General features: G+C 38.6%; 1 protein-coding gene across 6 annotated transcripts in view; it reads right to left on the bottom strand.

The window, feature by feature from the left end:
• LOC145786994 (uncharacterized) overlaps positions 1-23,873 on the bottom strand; it is a 45,593-nt gene extending 21,720 nt beyond the window's left edge. For 4 of the 6 annotated variants that reach the window (XR_014291332.1, XR_014291335.1, XM_082598745.1 and 1 more), the window contains exons 1-18: positions 23,581-23,873; positions 17,021-17,151; positions 13,224-13,342; positions 12,593-12,764; positions 12,278-12,422; positions 11,572-11,649; positions 11,352-11,419; positions 10,008-10,500; positions 9,286-9,379; positions 8,779-8,912; positions 8,472-8,572; positions 6,761-6,844; positions 6,283-6,366; positions 4,133-4,225; positions 2,323-2,450; positions 1,586-1,719; positions 1,116-1,296; positions 398-534 (exon numbers count right to left, since the gene is read on the bottom strand). Coding sequence is in view for 2 of the 6 variants with exons in the window: in XM_082598745.1 (XP_082454871.1) it covers positions 398-534; positions 1,116-1,296; positions 1,586-1,719; positions 2,323-2,450; positions 4,133-4,225; positions 6,283-6,366; positions 6,761-6,844; positions 8,472-8,572; positions 8,779-8,912; positions 9,286-9,379; positions 10,008-10,500; positions 11,352-11,419; positions 11,572-11,649; positions 12,278-12,422; positions 12,593-12,764; positions 13,224-13,342; positions 17,021-17,151; positions 23,581-23,829 (2,625 nt within the window). In the remaining 4 variants the exon portion in view is untranslated. The remainder of the gene's footprint in view (positions 1-397; positions 535-1,115; positions 1,297-1,585; positions 1,720-2,322; positions 2,451-4,132; positions 4,226-6,282; positions 6,367-6,760; positions 6,845-8,471; positions 8,573-8,778; positions 8,913-9,285; positions 9,380-10,007; positions 10,501-11,351; positions 11,420-11,571; positions 11,650-12,277; positions 12,423-12,592; positions 12,765-13,223; positions 13,343-17,020; positions 17,152-23,580) is intronic. The other 2 variants (XR_014291333.1, XR_014291334.1) reach the window with 2 other exon arrangements.
• Between the last annotated feature and the right edge of the window lie 1,876 nt (positions 23,874-25,749).

The raw sequence follows: 25,749 nt of genomic DNA, 5'->3' as shown, positions 1-25,749 counted from the left end.
CTTGTGGGCACTTTTCAACATCACTGGCAGCTTGACTGGGGTTTTCTTCGGTGTCGACAACCTTCTTTCTTCTGATGCGTTTATTTAATCTGCTAACCAATGCCTCGTATTCCGCGTCCTCATCGTCCAATCTCCTTTCAGTCGGTTGATAACATTTTGTTACCTTCCTTTTCTCTTCTGCACGGTCTTGGTAGTTTGAACGGCCTACGTTGGACTTATTAGGCTTGGTAGCAGTTGGTGATGATGAAGCAACGTCCTGAGCATCGCTTGCAATTAACTCATCGCTTTTGTCATTTTTTAAACTTTTTCTAATTTTTCTTACCCTCTCTCGTTTGCTATAACTTAAAGTAACCCCTACATCGACTTGGGAAGCCGGCTCTTCGTCAGCTACACTTACATCGGTTCCACTCTCGGTCGCTAACCCCGGCAGGCCCGTAGAGCGACGATCTTTGCGCTGACGTCTTCGTTGTTGAGCGGTGGAATTCCGGTGGCTGGAACTCTCCAACGGGCGTTCATCTCTGATTTTTTTCATTTCTATAAAGCGTAGCAAACAAAACATGCAAGTAACGGCAGTGGTATGGTGTGTGTGACAGAGCAGTGCTGCAATGTTTGGGAGCTAATAAAACACAAATGACTCTCAACGCTGATATTTTTCTGCAAAACTGTCATAGATTTTAGGGGTTACGTTGTTTTTCTAATTACAAAATAATGTTCTTTTTATGGGATATATACGAGTAGTAAAGTTGGTTTTTAAGAAAACTAGCTTGTAGCAAAGCGTAAGAATTGTCCAATTGACCCTTCTAACGAGGCCGGAAAAGCGGAGCTGCGCGTCCGGTAATGTCCCTAGTTGGAATTAGTGTCAGAGTAGCAGCCATAATCACATCAACAAAAATAAATTTTGTTTTTTGGTTTCACAGATTAAAGTAATAAAATAAAGTTAGAGTTTCGGCGAAGTTGAAAGAAGTCCACAAAGTGCAATGCAGTTGAACTTAATACAATTCCGATTTGGCTTGTTTTCCCAATTTTGTAACCAGGAAAACAGCTTTATTTAAAACAAAAACGAACTAAAGATAAGCTATATAAAAGTTACACGTTCAGAATTGCAGCAAAATTACCCGTAGTTTGTTTGTCAGGCTCGTCGTTGTCGGGATTGTTAATGGAAGGAATGTCGGTGGACGAGTTGGTGAGGTTGCTTGCGACTCGTTCATTAGACGGAATGTAACTTGAAGGAAGCGTCACTGCCCTCGGCGAAGACGCGCCGACGCCCATCCGCCGATGTAAGATAGTAGTGGAATCCTGTCGGCGACAAGACTCCATATACACAGCTAGCAAATCAGTCGTCTTTTTACATTGATTCGACGTCCGCATACGTTGAATCAATGTAAAAACGATTGATTTGCTGCTTGGGTGTTGGCATATAAAGTTTTTGCACACTGATGCGAGGAACACTGAAGAAGATAAGAGAAAAAAACACAGCATCATTCTTCTCCAGCAAATGGAGCTTGGGATCTGCATGTCCCGGATGACGAATCCAAGATCGGGTGCTCTCTCGCAACTCCTCGGGGTAACGTGTCCTTGAACTTACATTGTGGGGAATGGCGCCAGACGGTACGGTGAGCTCTGACGAATCGGGTTTCTTGCTATAATCTGACGACACCGCACTTTCGTTTCGTTCGTCTTTCATGTGTTTTATCGTTTTCTTCGCTTCTTCGAAAACATCTGAATACAATCAATACAGTTCGTAAACTGTGCCAAAAACAAAGATCAGGAGTAAGGACAGGGAGTAACCGTGTGAAAGAGTAGAATTTCACTATTTTCGAATCTATCTCATGTTAAACAACGAGCTCCGACTAAAACCTCAAAAAAATAAGTAAAAAAAACTTTGGCTTCAGCGAGAAAGTTTATTTTTTCGATTTGACGCTGTGTTTTCCACGCAATTTCTTCGTCGTGTGCATTGAATATACGTTATTAAAAAATTACACGGTTCCAGAGTAAAACAATATTTGGCCCATAGCCAACGTCGGCTTCTAAATCTAGTTACCTATACAATATATACAACTGGATGGCTGGTATTATCGAGGGTCATTTTTTCAAGTTAAGCAAAGCAGCCGAAAGCAGTCAGCTTGTTTTTAAAAGTTTAGCAGCTACCAATGTATAGCTTATACTCTTCTTTTAAGTCTTCCAAATTTTGTTACGCAGGCAAAAGTTGTGAACATTAAAGAATACGGTCAACTGCATTGGGATCAAGATCCCAAAAAAACGTAATTGCGTCCGCTTGCAACACCACTTTAGTATTGGAGATTTCCCTAACAGATGACTCACCCAGTGTTACACCTTGAGTTGATCTCCGGGATTTTCGCTCCCTGCGCGATCTTGCCTTCCGTTGCGCTTCCGCTTCTTCATCTCGCACGGGTTGCAAGTAAGACCGTCTCCTGTCCAGCCTGGGCTCCCTGTCGCAACATCCAAAGACATTCGCGTGGTAATTACTTGCTTAAGGACACGTACAATGATTAAATGAGATCGACAGCTTGGCCAAGGGGTGGGGTCGATTGAAATAAACTATACTCAAGAAAATCGGCCCAAATCTCATTCTCGTCACGTGACTGTGTGTTGACGGCACTTGAATGCTTCAACTACCAATTGGCTTCCAAACCACTCAGTTAAAATCTTCAACCTCCAAGCGCAATACTGGTTTCGAATAAAAAAGGAATCGATTACCCTGTTTTTACTTTTAGGATTGCAAGGAAACCAGCAAACGGTTCCGAGTATATCGGAATTTCGAATATAAAACTTCCAAAAGCCAGTGGAGTACAAGATAAAATACAGTTCGTTCACAATGTTCATCGCGGTTCTCGAATAGGCTACCTCTACTTTCAGTAAACGGAGGTGTAAACGGCAAGAGAAAGATTTCAAGAGTTCATATGTTTTTATTAGTAGCCTATTCTTTCTATTGTTTTAAGACTATAATGTCTTGCTCTGTACATTTCTACCCGTACCACTAACCATCTCAGCGACTGTTAGTAATAGTAGTCAGCTTCATACCACACATTGCTCTCACCATCGCTCTCTAAGTTCTTTTTAAAATCGTCAATTCGTTTTCCCGGAAGCATCATGTCTCACTTCCGTACAGCATTGTATACATGTAGTTGTACATTCCTCACATAACTAGTAGTATAAATTCTTCCTCTCATTTTCAACGGAAATATTCTACCACATAACAACTATCGACACTCTCTGAATTTCACCCAATCAAACCTTACTCTTGCAGTCACTGCCGCTTCACAACCACCACTTGCATTCAATCTATCTCCTAGATAGCAGAAGGCATTCACTGATTCAACTTCGTCATTCAGCTTTTCCACAGGACCAACCATTCTCTCTTCAATCTTCTTGCATCTTTCACATTCAAAACCATCTCCGGATCTGAATGTCACTCTCTTTATCTTGACTGGTAAAACTATTATTAAAAATCATACTGATACTTGTCATGGAAAAAAATCCACATGTTCTTGAGCCAGTTGAGTGCTATTTCATCTGCATCAAATGCACAGTGCTACTAGGGATGCACAATACAGAATACCTGGCTATTCTAGAATATTCTAGAATACTTAATTTCGAATCCAGAATTTCGAATCTATTCTGAAATTACGCGGCAATTTTTTCCAAATAATATCGAACAAAAAGCAAAAATATTTGTACATTATTTTAAATTGTATTAGTATTACATGTCAAACAGAGTATAACATATGATAAATCAAGCATCATACGATGCATCATCATACGGTCACACGAAAACGCACTGCGTGTCTGCAGTTCTGATAACTGCACGAACCCTATGAAGGAAGAAAAAAGGCGTTTGGAACAAACAGTCCATGAAGAAAAAAGTCGGCGCGCAAGACGGAAAATATCAACTTTACATTTGGTCAACGTCGCACACTGTTCATTTAACAGATTTATTTTCGAATCCTGATATCCGAAAAGAAACTGCAAATGCGATTCGAATACATTGAGATTCGAATCTCTAAGATTCGATATTCTGTATTGTGCATCCCTAAGTGCTACACGCGTGAAATTGATAATACTAAACAAAGTAATGTTCTCGTTTTACAAAAACAAAAAAAATTGAACTGACCCGAGTTCAAAGGTCGCAGACGGTCCGAAGGATGTCGCATCTCCTGCGGATGGCGGGGACGGGATCTGGTCGTCCAACTTCTCATCGGGTACACTGTGGAGAAGATGACAATTACAGTGTGCAAGATGATTCAAACCCGGGTGTAGGCTACTGCTGCTATACCAGCTAGCAAATCTCAGCATCTGCAGACGTTGAATCAATGTAAAGAGGAAAGTATGGAGTATAATAGTATATTGGACGAATTGCAAGCAGCGGTTAAATCGACTTGAACGACAACAGAGCACTATTCTTCGTTAAAGATAACCCTTTAACAACCCAAGGTGTCGATAGTTACCATGATGTTGCTAAACAAACATCACCAGGGCCATTTCTTTCTAAAGAAATGGTAAAATGGATGAGATATCAGTTAAAATCGCATTTGTAGACGAGCTTAAATCGCATAAATCCATAAACGTCATACAGCAACGGGTTTAAAACATGCTTTTTCATTGACAAAACAAAAAAATCACTTTGAAAATGTTAGCAGTGTTAAGTTTAGTAATCAATAATCATGCTATTAGAACAATCTCGAATCAGAAGTCAGTCATAATACAAGCAAGTCTACGTACAAACAAACGCGCGTCGAATACAAGGATTGCTACAGCGACATAAACAGGACATTGAGATCGCAGATAAAAGCAATGTAATAATTTCGTGTTAAGTGAGATCGAATGAAGATTCCAAAGTAGTTACGTTTTGATTTATTTGCTTTTCCTGAGTGCTCGAAGAAAACTTTCAGGTGAACATCTTTTTTAGATCGAACATATTGATCAATTTTACACAAACAAGCAACCACAGTCACAAAGTCAATGTACGAATTTGCACAAAAATGTCGCCATGACTGGAAAGGAAAAAATAGATAAGCAGTTATAAGAAAACGGAACAAATGCCGGTTCCAACATCGGGCGATCATGAGTATACCTGGATAGGTTGCCGACTTGTCGCTAACCAAACAATGTATTAATTTTCAAACACTTGGTTTCATTTTTCGTCATCAGAGCATCCAAAAAAGAACTTACAAGCTAAAATATACGACATATGAACAACGAAAGAGAAAAGATAAAAAACCTTGTAAAACATAGGCCAAATGAGTGGCCGTTTATGTGTGCATGTGCAGCTAGCACGCTTAAAAAAAAAACTAAATGTCGTTTTATTCAAAGATTTTGAAGTGTTGCAAGACAAGTTTACTAGTCCTTGTGCCATCCAATCAATAATCTCTTGGAAAGCTTGAAAAATATATAAACCATAGGACGAAACGTCTTTCGTCCATCTAACAATCAAGACGGAAGTGAGGTGTTGTAGAAAAAATGCCGGGCGCAGATAAGGCCAGATACGATATGATATAAAACTGACTGAAACCGGGCAACGGAGGCGTGAATGAAAACTATAGAGAGGGTAATACCACACGGCATGCTATTAATAGATTGTGGCCATTCTATGCACGATGCTCATATAGTAGTGCAAGCTACTCTCACTTAGCTGGAGATGACTTTCACAAGAGAAAATCAGAAATGCTAGCGATTATAATGAAGAACTGATTACGAAAAGTACTTACCACATTTGAATAAAACAAATTTAGAGCACACCTGAACCTTACTGTAAATACACAGGCAAGATATCTACATCCAGAAAAAATATGTTTGGAGACTAAAGTGCCATTTCCTGATACATGTATTTTTGACAATGTGTTCAGTGTTGATTGAACGGATGCTTAAGTGCTCTAAACTTATTTGATTCAAGTGTGACATGAGTAGGCTACTTAACGTAACCAGCTTTTCAATTTACCTTGCACATGATTAGACAGTTGCTGTAATAAGTAAATCAGAAGTTCTTGCAGAGCTATTAGCAGCAACCTTTACTGCTCGTGCAAATAAAATTTTAAGTCTTAAGAATTATTATTTTACTGGTTTAGATGTGAGATAGACATAGAAAATGTCAAAATTTATTAAAACAGAACGCGCAGTACACTCGTTGGTGTTGCACACGATCTGTATTGTTTTGCACTCCAATAAATAAAATAAAGTAAATAGTTAGAAAAAACATCAACAAACTCTACAGGTTAGTGGTGATAGTCACATTGTGAGTAGAATGACTTGTTTCCACAAATATACCTTCGGAGACTGGATCGTCGCGGAGACGTGACGAAAGTTTGATCAGCACTTACAGTGCGACCCACAGCCTTCTTGTACGAAATGCTGTTGCAATTACCGGTGAGCAGATTAGATTGCAAAACATTAAATTAAAAACATTAGTAACTGAAACAACATAGCTCAATCAGCTCATGAACCTTTTCAGTTATAAGACAGCGCGTCCAAGGCAATTTGCATGCAATTTTTTTTAATAGCTGGACGAAAGTAGTTGTTGTGTTGAAATTTCATCCAATGCCAACAGATGAAGTGGAAGCCTGGCATTTATCCCGCATCGCAAATGCCAGGCAGAAAAAAAAGCATTGAAAATATACGTAAAACAATGCCAAATCACAGTCAGTATGATCTCAGTGAGCGAACTTCACCATGCCCACGTAGAATCAACGTCAGGAGACGCTGTATCAACGTGAAAGTGGCGAAGTTTGTCAAGCTGGGATCTAACCTGCGCTTATAGGTCATGGGAGCGCTAGTTGTAGTTTTACTGGAGTCACTTCCCCGACGTTGGTAAGAACCGGACCTCGGGAAACTGTCGAGGGAATCGAGTCAATAGTTCATTGGATACACGACGCAAAAAAACAACAAAATTAAATCCTAAGATATGCAAAAGAACAATGTTTTGTAAAAGAAATGATGAACGGATAACTGTCTCTATTGGGGTTTAATCCTTTTATCATTAAAGGTTCCTGCAAGGATCAATGGGAGTTTCCCGACAGGTATTTTCTCTTATTGAAAGTAATCCCCATGAAGCCTTTCCCATTTGAGAGGAGAGAAACATTAAAATCGCATAACAAAGTTTTTCACGCTTGCTGCTGGCAAGTAATTTCCATGTCAATGTTCGAGAGTAAAACGTGAAAATAGAATAACAAAACGAACTAAAAACAAAGTTTTTACTTTCGATAAACAATGAATTAAGGAAAACTGTAACCTTTTGCAGTGGTTTCAACCACAAAAGTGCGACAAAAAGACTGACTCACGACACAAGCTGAAAGTTGGTAATGAATTGCTCAAATCTTTTTAAACAAAAAAACTGATGTACCGTGAAGAAAATTTTGACACAAGAGAATGTAAAGCGTTAGACATTCCAAAAAAGCAGTATTTACGTTTTGAATAAAATTATTTAGTGAGCCCTTCAATTACATATCCTTGCAAAAAGGAATGTTGTCCGAATCCAAAGCTTCACCCATTCTTGAAGGCAAAATCAGCAGTACCAGAAGAAAAATGCGGGCATAGTAAGCTCTTGGACTTTGTTACAAAATTCAAGCGTAGCAGAAAACTACAAAATTTTAAGATATTCCTCGACAACTCAAACAAAAAAGTTTTTTTTGTAACACACAACTTTGAAAAAGCGTATGTTTGGAACGTTTGATGTGCTGCAAAATGTTTTTATGATGTTAGCCATGTTGACTAGACTGGTAAAATGACTTTGTGACGAAAGCATGGAAGAATCAAGCGACGAAGGTTCAGCTCTTCGGGTGAGTGCTTGAGCAAAAAAATTCACAGACTTGAGCACAACCTTGTCAAGCCAGAGCTGTGCTAGCGAAAATCACCGCGTCACTGGCAGGGTTAAAGCATGGTTAAAGTTTCTTTCAAGAGGTTTTTTCGGCTTGAGGATATTAAGTTCATCTATAAATCAGCCAGGCACGAATCGATAAAGTTATTACCAACATCAAATATTGCCTGTGAGAAAGTTTCACCCTTTTCACGTAACACGTAGCAGTGACGTAACAATCACGTCGTGACAGTGAAAATCAAGTGAAGAAGCGCTTAAAAATTATGACAACTCAATGCGGTGTGGTGTGCAACTGTTCATATTACAGAAAAACCAAACAGCAAATACTTCGCGCAAAGACTTGTGCAGCAACCTTTGATAAGCTGAATATAGCAAAGAAAAAGTAACCAAAGCAAACAAAACTTTGGAAGTGCACGTGAAATATGTGGATTGTGGAGTGTGAACCTATTCACTTCTATGCAGAAAAATTAAATAATTTCACCCTCTACAAACTAACCGCGTTCTGCATATTACTCAAAGCCAATGCATTGACTGCGCATTTTCCCATAAAGGTTGTATGTTGGGTTGTGTAGAGAGTGTAGACCACTGCTTTTTAACGTCTAGCTCTCGATGTATTTGGATAAAACATCTGGTGACCGCTCACCTGAACCGCTCAGTAGTCACTTCATTATCTTCGTTTTTCAATTTGTTGGTTATTCTCCCGTCAAGGATGGGGGCAACACGAGCTGTTCGTATATTCCCGGTCTAAGCAGAAAAGTAACAAAATACTTGTGAAATTCATAAGCAAAACAATTGGATAATTCGTAATATTATTTCAAGATAGTTTTTTGGGAATAAGATATCAACAGAGCGCTATGCAACTCCATATTGACATAGTTTAAAGATTTGTCATGTGAAATAGCAGCATGAATAACGTCGTAGTAGCCTAGTTATAAAAGAATTAAGCAAACCGCGTTTGTGACGTCTTCTGACGTTGAAACGGACGCCGATCTTTCAGCGTCGGTGTGACGTACGAAACTCCCGGTGGTTCCCCCTCGTTGGACTGGTCGCATCTTGTCGTCAAAACTTCCTGTTTTACGGAGGCCTGACACAACACGATACAAACATGACTCAGAATGACGCTTATATTCAACAGGGGGGCGACGAACAGAAGAGACAGTGCAATCTATAACGGGTGTCACAAAGCACTCGATGACATTGCATTGGCGAAGTTATACGAAAATAGTAACAAAACCGACACAATTGTGGCGCATTTTGACTCGACGCTTCACTTAATATTATTAAAAAAACATAAAAATTCCGCACAAAAGTTTAGATTGAAAAATGTTTGAAATCTTGAAGTCGAAATAGATGGTCTCTTATCAAACTAATTTAAACACTACAGAAAAGAGCCCAATTTTAAATTGGCTTGCATAGCTTGCAACCAGGACACACCCTTTCATCGAGGGGTAACTTACCAGATCTCCACGTGCCGGGTGAGTCTTCCTTTATTTCAATATTGCGCTCTGTCGAGGTACTTGGGGCGGCATTGGGTCCGTTTGTTGATGACTTCTAAAATGCAATACAGCTTTTACAATAATGTTTTCTTTTCTGTGAGCGCAAAAATAGCATAACACAAATAGATTTTATTTGAGTTGAAATTTCATCGGAGTCAGACATTGCACAAAACACTCAATCCGCAGGTAACGCATTTGTTTCTGACTGATTACGTTCTTCCATGTAAACATCTTATCACCCTTGTGTATGTAGCGACATCCAAAGAAAATAAATAGAAAACCCTTGACTTGGTATATTACAAAAATCCATAGCAAGCGAGTTGCAAGCATAGTTTGTTGAGAAATTGGTTTTACTTCTCGACATGATGCACAGAAATCCAGTACAGTATTTTAGTTACTCAATAAATAAATATGCAAAGGTTCACCCATAAAATAAAGTGTTCAATCTATTTTTCTGCAACATTTTTTAAGCTTCATACTAAAACGATTGATAACGCATGACCGCGCATATTGCAACCTGGTCTATTTTATGCAAACATAGCATCCAAACGCTTAGAGAAAGCTCGTGACGTTAAAATACACTTCGCTAACTTTAGTGACAAAAACTAAACCGCTATGCGGTACACAGAAAATTTGAAATTAATTTAACCTTCATAGCGAGGCAAAAAAAGATAGTGACTCACAGATGACTGGATGGGTCGAGTGGTTGCAACCGGACGGTAATTTTCAGTGGCGCTCATCACTGAAGGACGGGATTCTTTGGGTTGGGTCGGGGGTATGTGGAGGGAGGCAGGTCGGTTGTGTCGGCGTCCCGCAAACTCCGAATTCAATGATACATTGCTCCCTGAAGAGCTTTGCCGAAGTCTAGGAGTAATTTCGGAGACAGTGTCGGAAGTATTCATGTTGTTGGAGGAGCGTGTTCGGCCGATCGTGTATGAAAGTTTAAAGCGGTCTGCATCACCGGTCTCCTCCTGGACTTCTTTAGCGTTGCTTTGAGAATGTTTTGAAGATTCGACCTCACTGGATGAGGAGGAGTCGATGTCTACATCATCAGAAGAGAAACTATTCTCTTCATCATGATTCGAAACATGTTTCTGTGGTGAGGCGACTGAGTGATTATGTATGGTTTTCTTTTCCGAAGGCTTTTTTTCTTTATGAACATCTTGAATTGAAGATCTGCAAACGACAATGCAACCAGATAGTTACGCAATTAGCGATGTTTGTTGCATACCACCTGCAGTCCTGCACCATCACAGAGCAGTCATATTCCCGATTCGTAAACACCGAACTACGACACAGAAATGTGTTATAGGAGCTTTATGTGTTTTCTCTTTGCACATACGTCACATCCTGTGTGGGCGCGTCAATCACGACAGAAGGTTACGGAAAATGTCGTAATGATTTTTATGGTTTAAATTTTAACCAACGCTTATTCCATGAATCGAATTCAATGAACAAAAGACTTTGAAATCAAAAGTCCCTTAAAAATTACATCAGAATATGCAAATATTCTGGAATGTACCCATTTGCAACAAAGAGAATTGATAACGGAACCGGTTGAAACCACAATCAATTTTACATCACATATCCGATTAGAAATGCATCGTAAGACTGTATTGCCAATGTACCCATGAAAGCATATTCCAAAGTTAGGCATCCATCAATAAAGTGGCAGCTTTAACGCTAACAAAGGACTCTTCAAAGGTTTAAATCGACACTTTATATTAAGTAGCCATTGATTTTGAACTAAAAGAGACACTTGATGCGAAATGAAAGCATACCTGTAGTTTGTTTTATAAATATAGTTTTATAAAATCAATCAAGTTACAAAGAACAATCAAAAAAATGCATTTAAAATACCGCTTGATAAATGGCCACCACAGCTGACAGAAGCTCTGTTAAAAATCAGCTACGGGTTTGAATATAGCAAAATCAAAGAGCGTTAATTTTGACACAAACGTTGTCCATGAACAACATACCGACTCATAGGGTTCTCATCGTGCCAAAATGCATAAAAAAAAACTTACATGTTGGGAGATGGACTTGTAAAGGAGGCTGGTGGTTCGATAAATTTGCTTTCCTTCAAATTGCGAGGCTGGAATGACAAATAAAACGTCAAAGAAACCTAGAAAAGACCAACTACCACGCATGTAATGAGACGTTACTGCGATGACATTGTAACCAGAGAAGTTACAGCATACGATATCGTTTAGCAATTGAAAATGAAAATTTAGTTTTAACATTTACGTTTTTTTCTTGTTCTTCTTTTAGTTCCTTTAAATATTCGAACATGTCTTCGTCCGCGACATCGCACGGGGTTTGTCCCTTGAATAATATGAAAACGTAGGTGAGTAACTGAGATTGAGGCTTTGTGTTTTAAATGGAAAAGTGCACAACATTTGTTGTTTAACACAACGTTGCTTTCGATTCTGAGGTTCATCAGGATTGCAACAAAGTGAATGATCTGGTCAGTAAATTAGTCACTAATTTTCAATACCACAAGGGAGGTTTCACGAAATTCCCGACCCTTTTCCGGTCTGGAAAACGGGTTTTCGAATTCCCTACTTTTTTCCTATTCTCCCGACTGCGTGGAAACCCTGTTAAGTGTTTTTTTTTTTATTAATTCAACATCTACACATGTTAATCAATGAAAAACAAGCGGATGGGAGGACATTTTAAGCAACAAGCTTAAGCAACAAGGCGGGGCGTGGAAAAAGATCACTCGCTGATTGAAGTGCAAGAAGACATTTCGAAATCAATGGTGAATGCACAAATATAAAAATTCTCATGGACCATATTGCATTTTCGGAAAGATCCACACTGAACCGGTTACAAATGTGCACTTGAAACGTCAGCTAAGTGATTCTACTCTTAAACCCAAGTAATATAACGTACAATACAAAAGAGGTATGAGCCAGTAAAAGATCAACAACAGCAATAAAAAATTATATACCAATTTGTTTCTTAAATTGAAGTTGGCATATTTGTCAGCGAGTAACTTTGCAGCTTCCTCTTGAGACCAATGAGCGGCTGCATGTAGAGGCGTCCAACCGTCGTTGTCACGCAGGTCAACATCCATGCCGGCTTGCAGCAAAATTCTATAAGCAAAAAATCGGAATCGGTCATGGACGCATAATCACTGCGAAAATGGTCTAACTACACAAGAAAATAAGAGTTTTAATCAGACAGTTGATGTAAAGAGAGTTTGATAAGAAAAACTCCAGATTTAGAATCCTTTTCGTATTGTTATCGCGCAATTTCAGCTTACTTTATGACACTGATGTAGCCCTTCGCGGCGGCGACATGCAGAGCAGAGGCTCCTGACTTGGGATGACGATAGATCTCCGGAGATTGTCCGTTGCGAATGGCGTTCAGCTGTTGGTTGGCATCAACAGTCATGTCTTCACGCTCACTATTTCTTGCTCTGTCGATGTCCAACCCTGGTGGTATGGAAACATAAGAACGTGCACGAAGCAATGCAATCAATCGGTTGTCCCAGATGCTGCTACGATTTTAAATAGTTTCAATTTTTAAACGATAACCCACGCGTGTATTTACGACAAAATTTGCATTATCAACTGAACGTAATACAAACGAACAGAGTGAATTGGCTGAACAGCTCGTGATTTAGTAGATAGAAAGCCCATCCCATAAGTCGGTAGACGTGAATCCGATACCACGTCAGGTAGCGCCAAAAACCTTATAAAAAAATTGACTTCGGCATTGAGAAGGTGAACGTAAGGTAATAGTGTACTCGGCTGCGCCGTAACGGTTGGCCTTGTAGACCACCGCAGATCTGCGATGAAAATCACACTTCAAACATCAGCACGCAGTAAAGAAATGACAGGTTTTGTAAAACAAAACATACAATAAAAGGTCGCGTTAGGTGCAACCACTACCTTGATTATCAATTTCTTGTTGCAGAAATTCTACCATCTCATCATCTTCCGCGATGTCTATGGGCACTTCTCCTTCACTGTTGACCGCTGCAACATTGGCTCCTTTTTGAACGAGATAACTGTAAAGAGATGGATAAAATAACATCAGAAGTACTGGCAGCAATTGACAACAATTTGTGATGGAATAAAATGTTTAGTTCAGATTAGCTGTTTGACACAACCGGTATTATGCAGTTCACAGGCTAAAAGTCGAAAACACAGATTCCGTTTATGATACAAAATTGAGTACAGTACTTTCAAAATACAAGTTTCTATAAGTTGTCTATTTTGACGATAATTCTTTTCATTTCTTTTCTTCAGCGTTTTTATGAACAGGGAAACTCTTTTTGTGGACACATTGAAAAAAAACTCTCAAAATCATAGCAATGTCTCCATAAAAAGAATTGTCCATTCCTACCCAGCAGAGTTCATAAAATGTTTCGGTAACGTGTCACCTTCAGCCAAAAAAACATATCCGAGTTGCTTGCCTCCATCTCTTAAAACACAATGACGATTTTACAAGCAACCAATAATATCCTATATGATAATTCTAATCATATTGTTTACATTTAGCTGGCCAATAGGAAACAAAATTTGGAACTATTAGAGTTTATTTCTACGAGCAACAAGTCTTGGTAGCTTGATGAGAAGTTATTGAACTTATTGAAGACATACCAGAAATTTTGACCGCAGTCAGTGTAATGTGATTAAGTGCTTAGCTATTCAATTCATCCATACATAAGAAAAGACTCCTACTGACAATCATATATCAAGTTACAGCAGCCATTCAGATCAGCATAATCCCAATAAACGTACTGGAAAAGCTGAAAAAAATCAAACACGGCACAAGGTACACGAGTCCGTTTACCAATGGAATGTGACCTGAGATGAAAACAATGGAACACCTACACTTTTTAAATCGTCATTCATGACCGCATCAAAAGCCAAACACAATATCATACAGAAAAACTATGAATCAATGACATCATCACCACACGTTCCTCCTATAGCTTTCTATGTTTCACCAAAGCCAGGATTTCCGTGAGCTACTACAACGCAATTGTTGTAAATTAAAGAAAATACTTAGACAGAGCAGCAAATTTTATCTACGATGCTCGGCCAAGACAAGCGTTGGGTAAGCTGTGTGGTGTATCCAATACAGAATTTAACTGAACAAACTCCGTGCACTCCAAGGGCAGTCTCATGTTCATTACACGTAACAGGAATAGCCTTTGTCTTAGTTTGGGGTGTGGCTGATTGCCGTTTAATACACATTAACACTTTCACATCATGCATAACAGTTTACATTTCTTACGGTGAGACAAAAGCAGATGATATTGGACAACAGAGGAAAAGTACTTGATAAAATGCTTATATATATAACAAAACAGGTTTCTGTGACACTCACATAACATAAACTAAAGTTGAAAGAATTCTCAAAATTGTTGTTATGTTTCGATCGGATCGATACGAAAACGCCGGGAAAAAGACAATGGTGATCCTTCGTTTAAAGGCGCACAAAAAGACAACATCGCAGCGTTGGTATGCGATCTGGCAGGGCGTAAGTGCGCGATTCTGAACAAAGCGCCAATACAAAAGTTACTGGCCCATAAACGTATATCAATGACAATGAGCCAAGCACCAATAAGAAGGACAGCCGTCTTCCAAACTTGTTGAAGACAAACAGGAAAGAATTTCGCAAAGAAAACACATCGTATGACATAACTGTTCGCAGGTGTACAGATGCATGTTTTCGGTGAGGTCAAAATCTGTTGGCAAACACGTGATCAGTTTTTTTTTTATGTAAATGGTATTCTAACACAATCAAATCTATTGAAAAAAAATTAAATCTGTTTGGTTAAGATCGTTTATTTTCAACTTCAGGCCTCAAATTAAATAAACAATTGATATAAATCATTCACCTGTCTATTTTAGCTCGAAAGCCAACTCGGGTCAGCCATGAGTCACAAATAATAATAAACGCGAGAGAATGACAAGCTGGGTTTGGTAATTGCGCTAAGCGGTATCAACAAATCAATTGGCACTGGGAAACTAAACTTTTCGTTACTGTCTTACGCTTAGCAACATTTAAAGACGCCATACAAACCGAAAGTTGATATTCCTAAGACGCAATGCATGAAGCTGCACTGTGAGTTGGCAATTATCTTAGTGTAGTAAATTGTAGAATTGCAATTTGCGGTTGGAAATCACGATGCAACAAACTTTTAATTCACCACACGGTGACACGAGCAAGCGTAAATTTAATAAAGTTTATGGAATCTCGAGGGCAACGAGTCAAACGCAATAATACAAATAAATTTTTACACACCAAAGACCATTACAATTTTGATAACAGTATTCACACGAGATATAAACAATTTAACAATACTACTCAAAGAAAAACTAGGCTACACTAGAGAGGAAGAATTTTAATGTTGAAATGTAAGGAAATATTGCTGAAAACTAATAAGCCGTAACCACGCCTAAAAGACGTATAAATATTGCGATAAAAAGATAAAAAACCAATGTCTTCACCAGGAAGACCATTGATCGACAGCTAATTCCCATACAGCAAATCACTTGTACCTCTGGCCAAAACTGCAGTCCAAACTACATAATGAACAGGGCAGGGCACAAAAGCAACTGCTGTGCTCGGAGTGTTGGAATGCGGACATAACAAGTAAATGCATTCCAAACGATGGCTAAGCAAACAAGTCACTTGCTCAAGTAAATTAAATTTTAATGCCCATGCAGCAGCGCAATGATCGAAGCACCAACATATCTGGGAGCAGGGGCGGATTTACCTATGGCGCCGGGGCGCCTCCTAAAATTACAATTTATTTTTTTATGTCTGCATGCAAATTTCCTTTTTAAGCTATATATACTTTAACTTGTAAATTTCCATTTTACTAACGTAAAACAATGCGTGATGTTTAGCCTCGGCAAGTAGACCTACTTTCGCTTATATCAATTTCGCTTATTCTACAAAATAGAAATAGTAGACTCTTATTGCTGCAAGCGCTTTGTTCATATTTGAATTATTTTTTTATTTGCAATATCTTAACTGAGTACCACTCACTTGTACTAAGTACACCTAGGCCTCACCGTTTGAATGTTTTTTATAATGCATTTTTTTGGGCTATGCACCAGTGAGCTTCAGGCACTCTAGGTTGGTGATATATTGAAACGGATTTTGGTAGTTACCCCTTTTCATTCACTTGGAGCAATCACTGTTGTATAGCCTAAAGTTTTAGAGGAAAATACCTAAATTATCATTTCACGTTCGTTATTGCTTTTAATTGCCACGAACGACATTATGGCATATTGTCACTTGTGGTGTTGATTTGTGATGTGGGAATGACTGGTAATTTTCCAAAGCCGTTTGCGGCGAGGTTGTTCCATACTTCTTTGGGGCCCCCTAAAATTTTGCCCTAAATCCGCCACTGTCTGGGGGGATAGTTTTTACCTAGTATGTATCAAAGTTTTCGGGAGCTGAACTGAACTTGTGAGTTACAGTTAAAGCAGCGACTCTAACCATTGTACGATCGTATAAATGTAGATTGTAGAACCTGTAGATCATATAGGCTGCATAGTACAGTAGCACCAAATAATTTGTTACTTATCTTTTTGTTTAAATACACTAGAATTCACCTAATAGTGACCTTTGAAATAGATGCCACTACAGCTAAATTCTACTATCCAGTCAAGCACAATTCTGCTGACAAAAGAATCAGCAAATTGTGGCAATTATTACTCACCTAGCAATGTCCACTAAGCCACATGAAGTAGCAGCATGAAGAGGAGTCCAACCTTCATTATCGTCTTGGTCTATTTCAGCTCCTTTTTTAACCAAGAACTCAACAACATCAAAATTCCCATCGATGCATGCCTGTTTGGAATCATAATATAAATATATTGACAGCAGAAATACAATGTGTTGCACTTAAACACACAAAGACTTTTTTATTAAAATTTAAACAAATAGGCTACCTCTTTAAACACAATTCATGTTTGTGTGTTCATTTGTTCAAAAATTTTGTATATTACTGCATTGTGCATACTTTATTTGCATATTCTCCACATGGTAAAATTTCAAGTTGTTTTAAAAAAACTAATTTCATTGTTTAAAGCCTATTTTTGTTGTAAAAGCAATAAGTTTGCAAAGAAGGTTTTGGTATCTCAACAGTGCTCATGTTTGTATGTGTTCATCACTGAAAAAAAGTAGAAATGTTTGATGTCATGTATATTAGGGTGTTTCAAAAAAAATTATTTTGGATTTTGGGTATGCATACCGTCACATTTTGTGAGGCTTGGTGAGAAAATAAGTTTCTCAAACTTTTAGCTTGATTGGATATCATTAGCAGACCTCTCAAAGGACATTGATATTGCATGGAATAACCCTATGCTTATGCATTGGCGTTAGCCAAACATTCCTATTATTGCATACAAATATGACCACAACCAAAACGAATTTGGCTTATAACAGAGGGTCTGCTACTATTCGATGAGTCCGATTCGGTTAGTCCGATTCGGTGAGTTCCTAACCTCTAACCCTAACCCCTAATCCTAAAACGGCAATGATAATTAGGCTACGGTACCCAATAATTTTTAAAAAAAATTGAAAAAATCTCCCGTTAAGGGATCGGACTCACCGAATCGGACTCACCGAAACGGGCCATTCCGTATAACAGACCCATTTGCCTAGTTGTTAATTTCCTTGAATGGTTTATCATAACTCAATGTACTGAACGCGAGCTTTGTAAATTACTTATTGAGCGTTTCATTCAACATCTTGAAAGAATGGGAAAAATGAAGCAAATGAATGAGAACATAACAAAAAGAAAAAAATCCGAACATGAAATCTAGTATTTTGATGGTAGCATGGCAAGAATGTCCTTCTTTCCTGGCGTTGTTGCTAATAATTGACAATAGTACTCAATAATCTGGTACAGTACATCAATTGTCGTTGTTCTTCGTCGTTGGTGAGCGCAAGATTGAAATCTGTGGCTAACTTGACAGCTCGTTCGGCACAATCATTGACTACGCGGAGTGCACATAGAAGCCCCTTGCCCTGTTTATAGTCATCTCGACTTCCCACGTTTCTGGATCAGCTGATCCTGGAAGAACTCCTGTGGCAGGTGGAGTGCTTAAAATATACGCAATGAATACAGGGTAGCGAAGTCGAAAGCTTCATCGCACTAAACGATGCCACGTCATCAGGACACACTCGACGAACATCCTTGGATTTCGCTAGTTTAGATAGTGCTGCTACTAGATCACGTTTCTGATCGGTGGGCAGGGCATCATCAAATGGAGCAAGACAGATGAGGCCCTCACTCAAATACCACAGATGGCCATGCATCTTGTGCATGGCTTGTTTTGCACCTGACGATCCACGCATTGAAACTGCTCCAGCAGCTGCAACAGCAATAGCTCATTGCTCGGGGCTAATGTGGTCACCGGTGCAGTTACCAACATCCTCACATAAATCGTCACGAAAAAATAGTGCAATGCGTCAGAGTGCCTGCAGTTCATGTTTAGTCAGCTTATACTGGTGACGAAAAGCAAAGATTTTGACGCAGTATATTCCTTTTGCCATCCAGCGAGCACGATGGTAGGCCATGCACCAGGTGGCCTGAACTTTGCTTGATCCGCAACAGGATGACCAAGAAGAAGAAGAGCCAGGATGATGAACTCGAATCCTCCCTCAGTTGATGTTCAAACAACTGTTTACATAGAAAGTCGATAACTTCACACTTGTGCTCAGATAACCAGGCATGTTCATTGTTCAGCATCAGACAGTTTTCCATTTCCAGATGTGTCATCATCAAGAGGAGTTGAAAGGGATTGGTCAATAAATGGCCACAAATCTTTGAATTTCCGGAACAAGGTAATTTCTGGTCCGGAGCTCACAAAGAACGTATCAAATATTGCCGCCACTACTACTTCCAGAATATAATGTCGACAGGCAAGGAAGGGTAGCGGCGATCGAATGCCTGTTGCACTATAGTGATTGCTCCTGTATGAATGCCTGTGTTGCTTGTGGTGGTATCAAAGCATAAGCTAGCGAGATGATCCATGATTCCTGTTCATTCTTGCAGAACTTGGACAACTTTTCCCCCCATTGGACAACATTTTCCCCAGAACTTGGACAACTTTTCCGGTACTACGGGACAAAAGTTATCCCTCCGCACCTAGTTTTTTTTTTTTCGCTGAGACTTTTCGGTCATTTGTCCGAAATGACTTGAAAAAACTCAGTCATTTTTTATTTATTTCGGTCATTTTTTCTGATGAAAATATTTCCTCTCAAGTAGCTGATACAAACCAAAATTTGCACTTCCTGACTAGCTACAACATTAAGTTTCGCTGAGAAACGTTGCTTTTTTCGGACATTTTGACCGCATTGACTATATATCTTTTCAGACATTTTGACCGAATTGACTATATTTTTTTCGGACATTTTGCTAAAAAATCGGTCAATGACCGATAAATGACCGAAAAAAAAAACCAGCTCCGCACTCCACCAACTACTTTTTGTGACTCTATGCGTGCTCTGTACAATGAACTTGTTGATAGTATAATATTTTGAATGTCAACACCTGCTGGTGCCAATGCTGGAGCAATGATATGCATGGCCTGTCGAGGTGTCGCCTTTGTTCGATCCAAGCTGGCATTAAACAGAGGGTCACTGACAATGCAATGATGAATATTGCTGCTGGCCTGAATTGAATTTATTGTGGCTTTTATAATATGACGGTTCATATTTCACTTCGTTTAGTTCTGTCTAAGTATACCGGTAGTCCACTGCAAAATAGTTCTGATTTCAAAGTCACTATCCCCATAATGCTAAAATTGTCAAGTCCTTGAGAGGTCAGTAAACAACCTCCAATGAGGCTAAAACTTTACCGTTCTTATTTTCTCCCTTAACCTCACAAAATGAGAGGGTATGCAACTATGCATCATCAAAATCCAAAATTATTTTTTTTGCATACAATCATGAAACACCCTAATGTATATAATTTTTGGGAAACTACTGAGAAAACTCCTGATGATGAAAAGCTTTTTGTCTGGTGATCACTACCTGCTTACAAACTAGTGAATGCAATTTTCTGCAGAACATAAATCTTGACTATCATGCCACACCTGATAGATTCACAATCTTTGAATTTTGTGTTTTTGATATTTGAAACAGATGTGTCTGAACACAGAAATATTATGTGACATTTGTGTCTAATACTGATTTATGTAAAACAAGTTATATTTTTGCTCTGCTATAGCCAAAATAAGCACACAAATATCTTTTTTATTTGTTTTGCAGTTTGTTACATCTAGTGTGACTATTTCTAGTTCAGTTTGACTACTGCTAGTGCTGCAAGGAATGCATGGAAGAACAAATCAAACAAAATTTCCCAATCAGAACACAACCAAATCGTGCATGCAAAACTGTAAATGACAAAAATATATTTAGTGACTCTATAATTGGGCAACACCTACTGGGTTATAAAAAATGTGCTTTAAACTTTGGACTCAAAGTATTTTGAATTTTCGCTTTCCTTATCTAAGCAATCTTTATATAACCTCTCAAAAAAAAGGAATCCATTTATGCCTTGAAGCTCCTTCATTATTTGAATGCTTCTGTTCAGTCAAATTTACAATTCGTTTTACTTCTCCTATGAATACTTCACCACATTTAGGTTTATTTTATTCTGACGTTAGCTCTTAAAGAAAATCAGACAAAAACTGGAAACTTCGAGTCCATATTGGGAGTTAAATATTGGGGTTGTTACATTATCATCTGTTCACGTTTGCTTTTGGTGAAAGGGTTTGATAAAGTGTCTTGCGCTAGGCTACTGACACATTTCTACCGTACACAAAGTAAATTTTGTGTCCAAAAAACGAGAAAATCAACTATTGTAAGTTTAGTTTTTATTTCAAACAGGCTTGTTTCTTTTAACCTTCTGTGACAACCCATATCATGACTACATGGTAACTTATCCAAAGACGCACCAATTTGACTACTATGACAGTTGAGTAGATGTGCGAGATGAGTGATCGTAAAAAATGAGAATCTGTTGCCTACTAAATATAACAGTGAGAGGAATGAAAAGCTTTAATATAAGTAAATGAGGGTCGAGGAATGCATAAAAAAGTTGGCAACCACTGGATTAAATATAATCGTGAATCAGTTTGCACAAACTCAATCTGTGAACCAGTAATTCTAATCAGCAGATTACTGTTGGTAGCTTGATGTTGATAACTACATATATTGTGTTTTTGTGGGGATATGCTATATTGCATAATGCACATATACTGGTACCACTGTACTTTGTAGGTGTAGAGTCCGCAAACAGGAACGATTATCACGGGCATAAGCGCCGACTTTTATTTTTGCACGGGGTGGCGAATAGCACAATATGGCAACCTAAAAACTTTCAAACTACATGTTTTTGTTTGATTTTTACTAAGCGTGTTTCGTAGATGCAATTGTCTTTTCACACCTGATTTGTAGCTCGATAATTTACAAAGCAACTTTAAAACAAAGCACAGGAGGTATGTCGTGAATTTGATTGTTACGTTGCTGCTCTGACACTTCACATTTGGCAAAAGTATTTTTGCGAACGGCAGCTCTGTCAATCCAACTGTTAATCAACTGGTCAAGTTGTAACCGTGAAGCTTCAGCTTGATAAACATTTAAAATTAGGACGTGGTTCAATCGCTGTTGCGTCATGGTAGATCGCAAGTAGGTTAAAAATTTAAAAAAAAGATTTTTGAGGGAGGCAACGGAAAGATCGTATTTTATTGATTAATAAATCCCATTGTAAACCTAACAAATGTAACAATGACTTATGACAAGTAACAAATAAAACGATCGCAACAACAAGGAAAAAACTCGTAGCCTCGTGTTGCGTAATCTTCACGTAGCTTGCTTGTTACGCGAGTATCATGCTTGTGACAAAAACAATCATTTTCTTCGCAATACTGCATTGGTTCACCTCTTGCTTTACGTTGACTTGAAGCGAAAACCAATGATCAAAAAAAGATTTAAACGTCTGTTCAAATTACATTTATTTGCAGTAAGTAATGTAACCAAAACGGGGTGGCTGCCACCCCGCCACAACGGTTACGGGGTGGCGTGGCCACCCCGTAACCCCGTAAGCCGGCGCCAGTGATCACGGGGCCATGCAATTTGGACAGAAAGATCTTCTAAATCTCTATAAAAATTTCCATTGCTAGCAAGATATGACCAGCATGCTAAGTTTTTAAACCAATGCACTTTTCATAAAAACTATTGGCAGTTTTTCGCAAAAAACATTGACATGCATTTTGGCATACCGGTACTAATTTTTGATCACTTCAGAACACTGAGATGATACTGGTACCTTACTATTATTTATTTTTCAAATAGAAACATCTGTTTGAATATCACACAACATATTTTGAACATTCTTTTTTCCCTCACTCCCTGTTTTACCAATGTGTCGTTTGTCACCAACCTATTCCTATATACAGCAATATCACAGATCTGACAGTCTATAATATCACACATCTGACTATCTGCCAAGGACGTTATAAAATATCAGACTTTCACAGTTCAATGATAAATATTTCCCTATTATTTTAAAATTGAACAACTACTTGTGATTTTTGTTTTCTCTTCAAAATTTTCTTATTTTTATTTATTTATGTTTTCTTATCAATTGTTATCTGCGAGTATGTTAATGTTTTTCTTTGTAGTACCATGTGTACTAGACCAGAATACATTATTATTATTATTATTATAACTACACACAAAAGTGCATACTTGCATAGCCTAATTATTCTCACAAATCGATCTTTGTTATAAAGTCTTAAACTCCAGTTAGTAAGCTTAATTTTTCTATATTGATTCAATGTGTGTAAATGTTGAGACAGTGCAAAAAAGCAGGTTTGTTGGCTGGGCTGTAAAGGACTTCATTAATATAAGCGACACAACTTGATCAAAACTGGAAATTTTACACCAAGTCTAAAGAAAAAAACATTGTGAGGTTTGCAATGAAATAATTCAAACTATCAAAACTTTTTTTAACTATTTTCATCTGAAAAACAGCATAAAAATACGATATTGAAAGCACGACACAGTGAATGAAAATTATCGTAGACTAGGTACGGTACGGTATCCTAGTTAGTCTATTTGGCTATTTTAGTCTGTAACCATCGTCATACTTCTTTATTAACTTGTACTGACAGTAGACTATAAAAATTTAATATTTGGCCTTTGTAATCACTTAAAAAATCACTTTTTACAAGCTACGTAAACAAAATCAAAAAAGTTTCAAACCTGGTGTAGTGCAGTTAATCCATCTATGTTTGCATAATTTATATCAGCGCCCTTTTTAATTAACGCTTGAACTTCTTCTAAGTCTCCACTGGAACAGGCTGCTAAGAAAACTGCTCCATTATTAAATTTAACCTTCGGTTTTAAATTCTGGACTACAGAAGATTCAACATCAGTTGCTGAGTTTATCCATCGCTTCAACTGCTCTTTTCGCTTTTCTTTGGCAGTCAGTGGCCTTCCACTGCTTTCCATTTCACAAATTAGCTAAGAAACTCAACAATCTCGTCCAAATTGTCATACACAGTACAAATCCATGCCAAAAAGCCAGCATTCAACAATAAATAGGCTGTGCACCACAACAAATTAACTTTGCCAACACCCTTCTGCTAAAGAGAACAAAATGAACAAAAAAATTCTACCGCCACCAAACGGAAGAATTTATTCTAGTGCGAAATAAGCATGTATATAGTTGTACCACAGACTGTGGTTGTACACATTACACAATGAGCCGCATTTGTCGTGTCCAGGCTTAAACCCGGTAGTTGGGAATTTAGATTAAGTGGATGGGACTGCAAGAAAGCCAACCTTCGTGTCTACTTTCATACATGCAATTAAGTGTCCTTGTAAAGACACAGTAGCATGCTATTGAGAGATACGGAACTGCGCCCTTTTTCGTGTGCGGAACCAATCTATGTGTCGCTGCAGTTTGGGTTTCGAATCACTCCACTCAGAAACGACGCAACAAAAATTTATTGCTTTGATCTGCCTTTGCTACATCAAATACGAACGCACCATCATATATCCAGCAGCGTATTCTGGAAAGCACTTGGTTACGTGCCTCCTCCCCACACAAAATCGAAAAAAAAACACGAAAAGTGTTTGAATCACACTGCATTAACTTAACAGACACTTATTAAGGCACGCATATTAGGGCTACATCAGTAGGTCTAGTGGCTATGAAACTAATTGAGCTCAGTGGTTGAGTGCCCAACTCAGGATCAAGCGGCGCTGGTTCGGCTCTTGGGTGTGCGCTTGAGCAACGCACTTCAGGACTGCTCTCTGTAGCGGACTGGCGTGCTTCATGATGAGACGCCCGCTCATACACAGCCGTCGTTAGGACGACAAAACCTCTGGGCACGATGGTGGCGAGAAGTCATCAGGACACGGTGGTGTAGGCCTACATAGTGTTACATTTTGTGATAAAATAAGTTACCTACGGTAGGTAGGCTACCGGTGTCCGGTACGGTACCGTAGGCTAGCGTAGGCCTACCTAAAGTGATTTATCCGTAATATTGTAAACTATTCAAGTCAATTTAAAAACTGGAACATTGAACAGAAAGCACCAAAGCTAAAGGCTAACAGCCTTGAAACCAGAAACTAACAATAACAACACCATGCTGCACTAGGCTACATTACTGCAAAACAAGAGTGAGTGACATCAGAGAAAGTTCGCGGGAGCTACACTCTCCATTCAGGGGCACCTAATGGATGCAATAATTCCCCAGCAACAACAATAACAATCGGAAAACTTCACTTTGCCAATCTCGATAACCGGGCTTGCGTCAAAAGACTCTACAACTACAAGTATGCGAAATTACCAGGAATAGCCTATCAGAGGCTTTCTCAGTCCGAGGATAAAGATTCAAAACCAAACCACGAGCCGCAAATAGATTACAGTTGGACCGCAAAGCGTTTGATTACCTACCAGGGAATTGAAGGAGTGTAGCCTGCTGACTCCAACATCTGTATCTTACAAATCAACGTATTTACAATGTCGCATCTATAGCCATATTTTCCTTTTGTGTGTATTATCGTCACATTTGCTTCAAAGCTACGTCGTAAACGCCATCAGAGGCTCAACTTTCCGTAATTTTTCCCTCACTAAAGAATATAGCATAAAAGAGACAGAGTGTTTGTCTTTTCTTTGTACAAAATGAGCATGCTTAGGCTAGATGAAAAATCTGTTTTCTCAGTTTGTCTTTGTACGGCACAGTAGGCCTATCATCGTCTTCTTCCAGTTTGTCGTTGGACAACACGTGCTAATAGTTGCTTTGGTTTTGAATCTTTATCCTCGGACTGACAAAGCCTTGATAGGTTATTCCGCATATTTGTAGAGGCTCTTGACGCAGGGCCGGTTACCGAGATTGGCAGAGTGAAGTTTTCAGATCGTTG

The sequence above is a fragment of the Aplidium turbinatum genome, chromosome 17, assembly GCF_918807975.1.
Source record: "Aplidium turbinatum chromosome 17, kaAplTurb1.1, whole genome shotgun sequence".
Classification (NCBI taxonomy): Eukaryota; Metazoa; Chordata; class Ascidiacea; order Aplousobranchia; family Polyclinidae; genus Aplidium; species Aplidium turbinatum.
The sequence above is the reverse complement of the archived record's forward strand: the minus strand, read 5'-3'. Positions and strand labels throughout refer to the sequence as shown.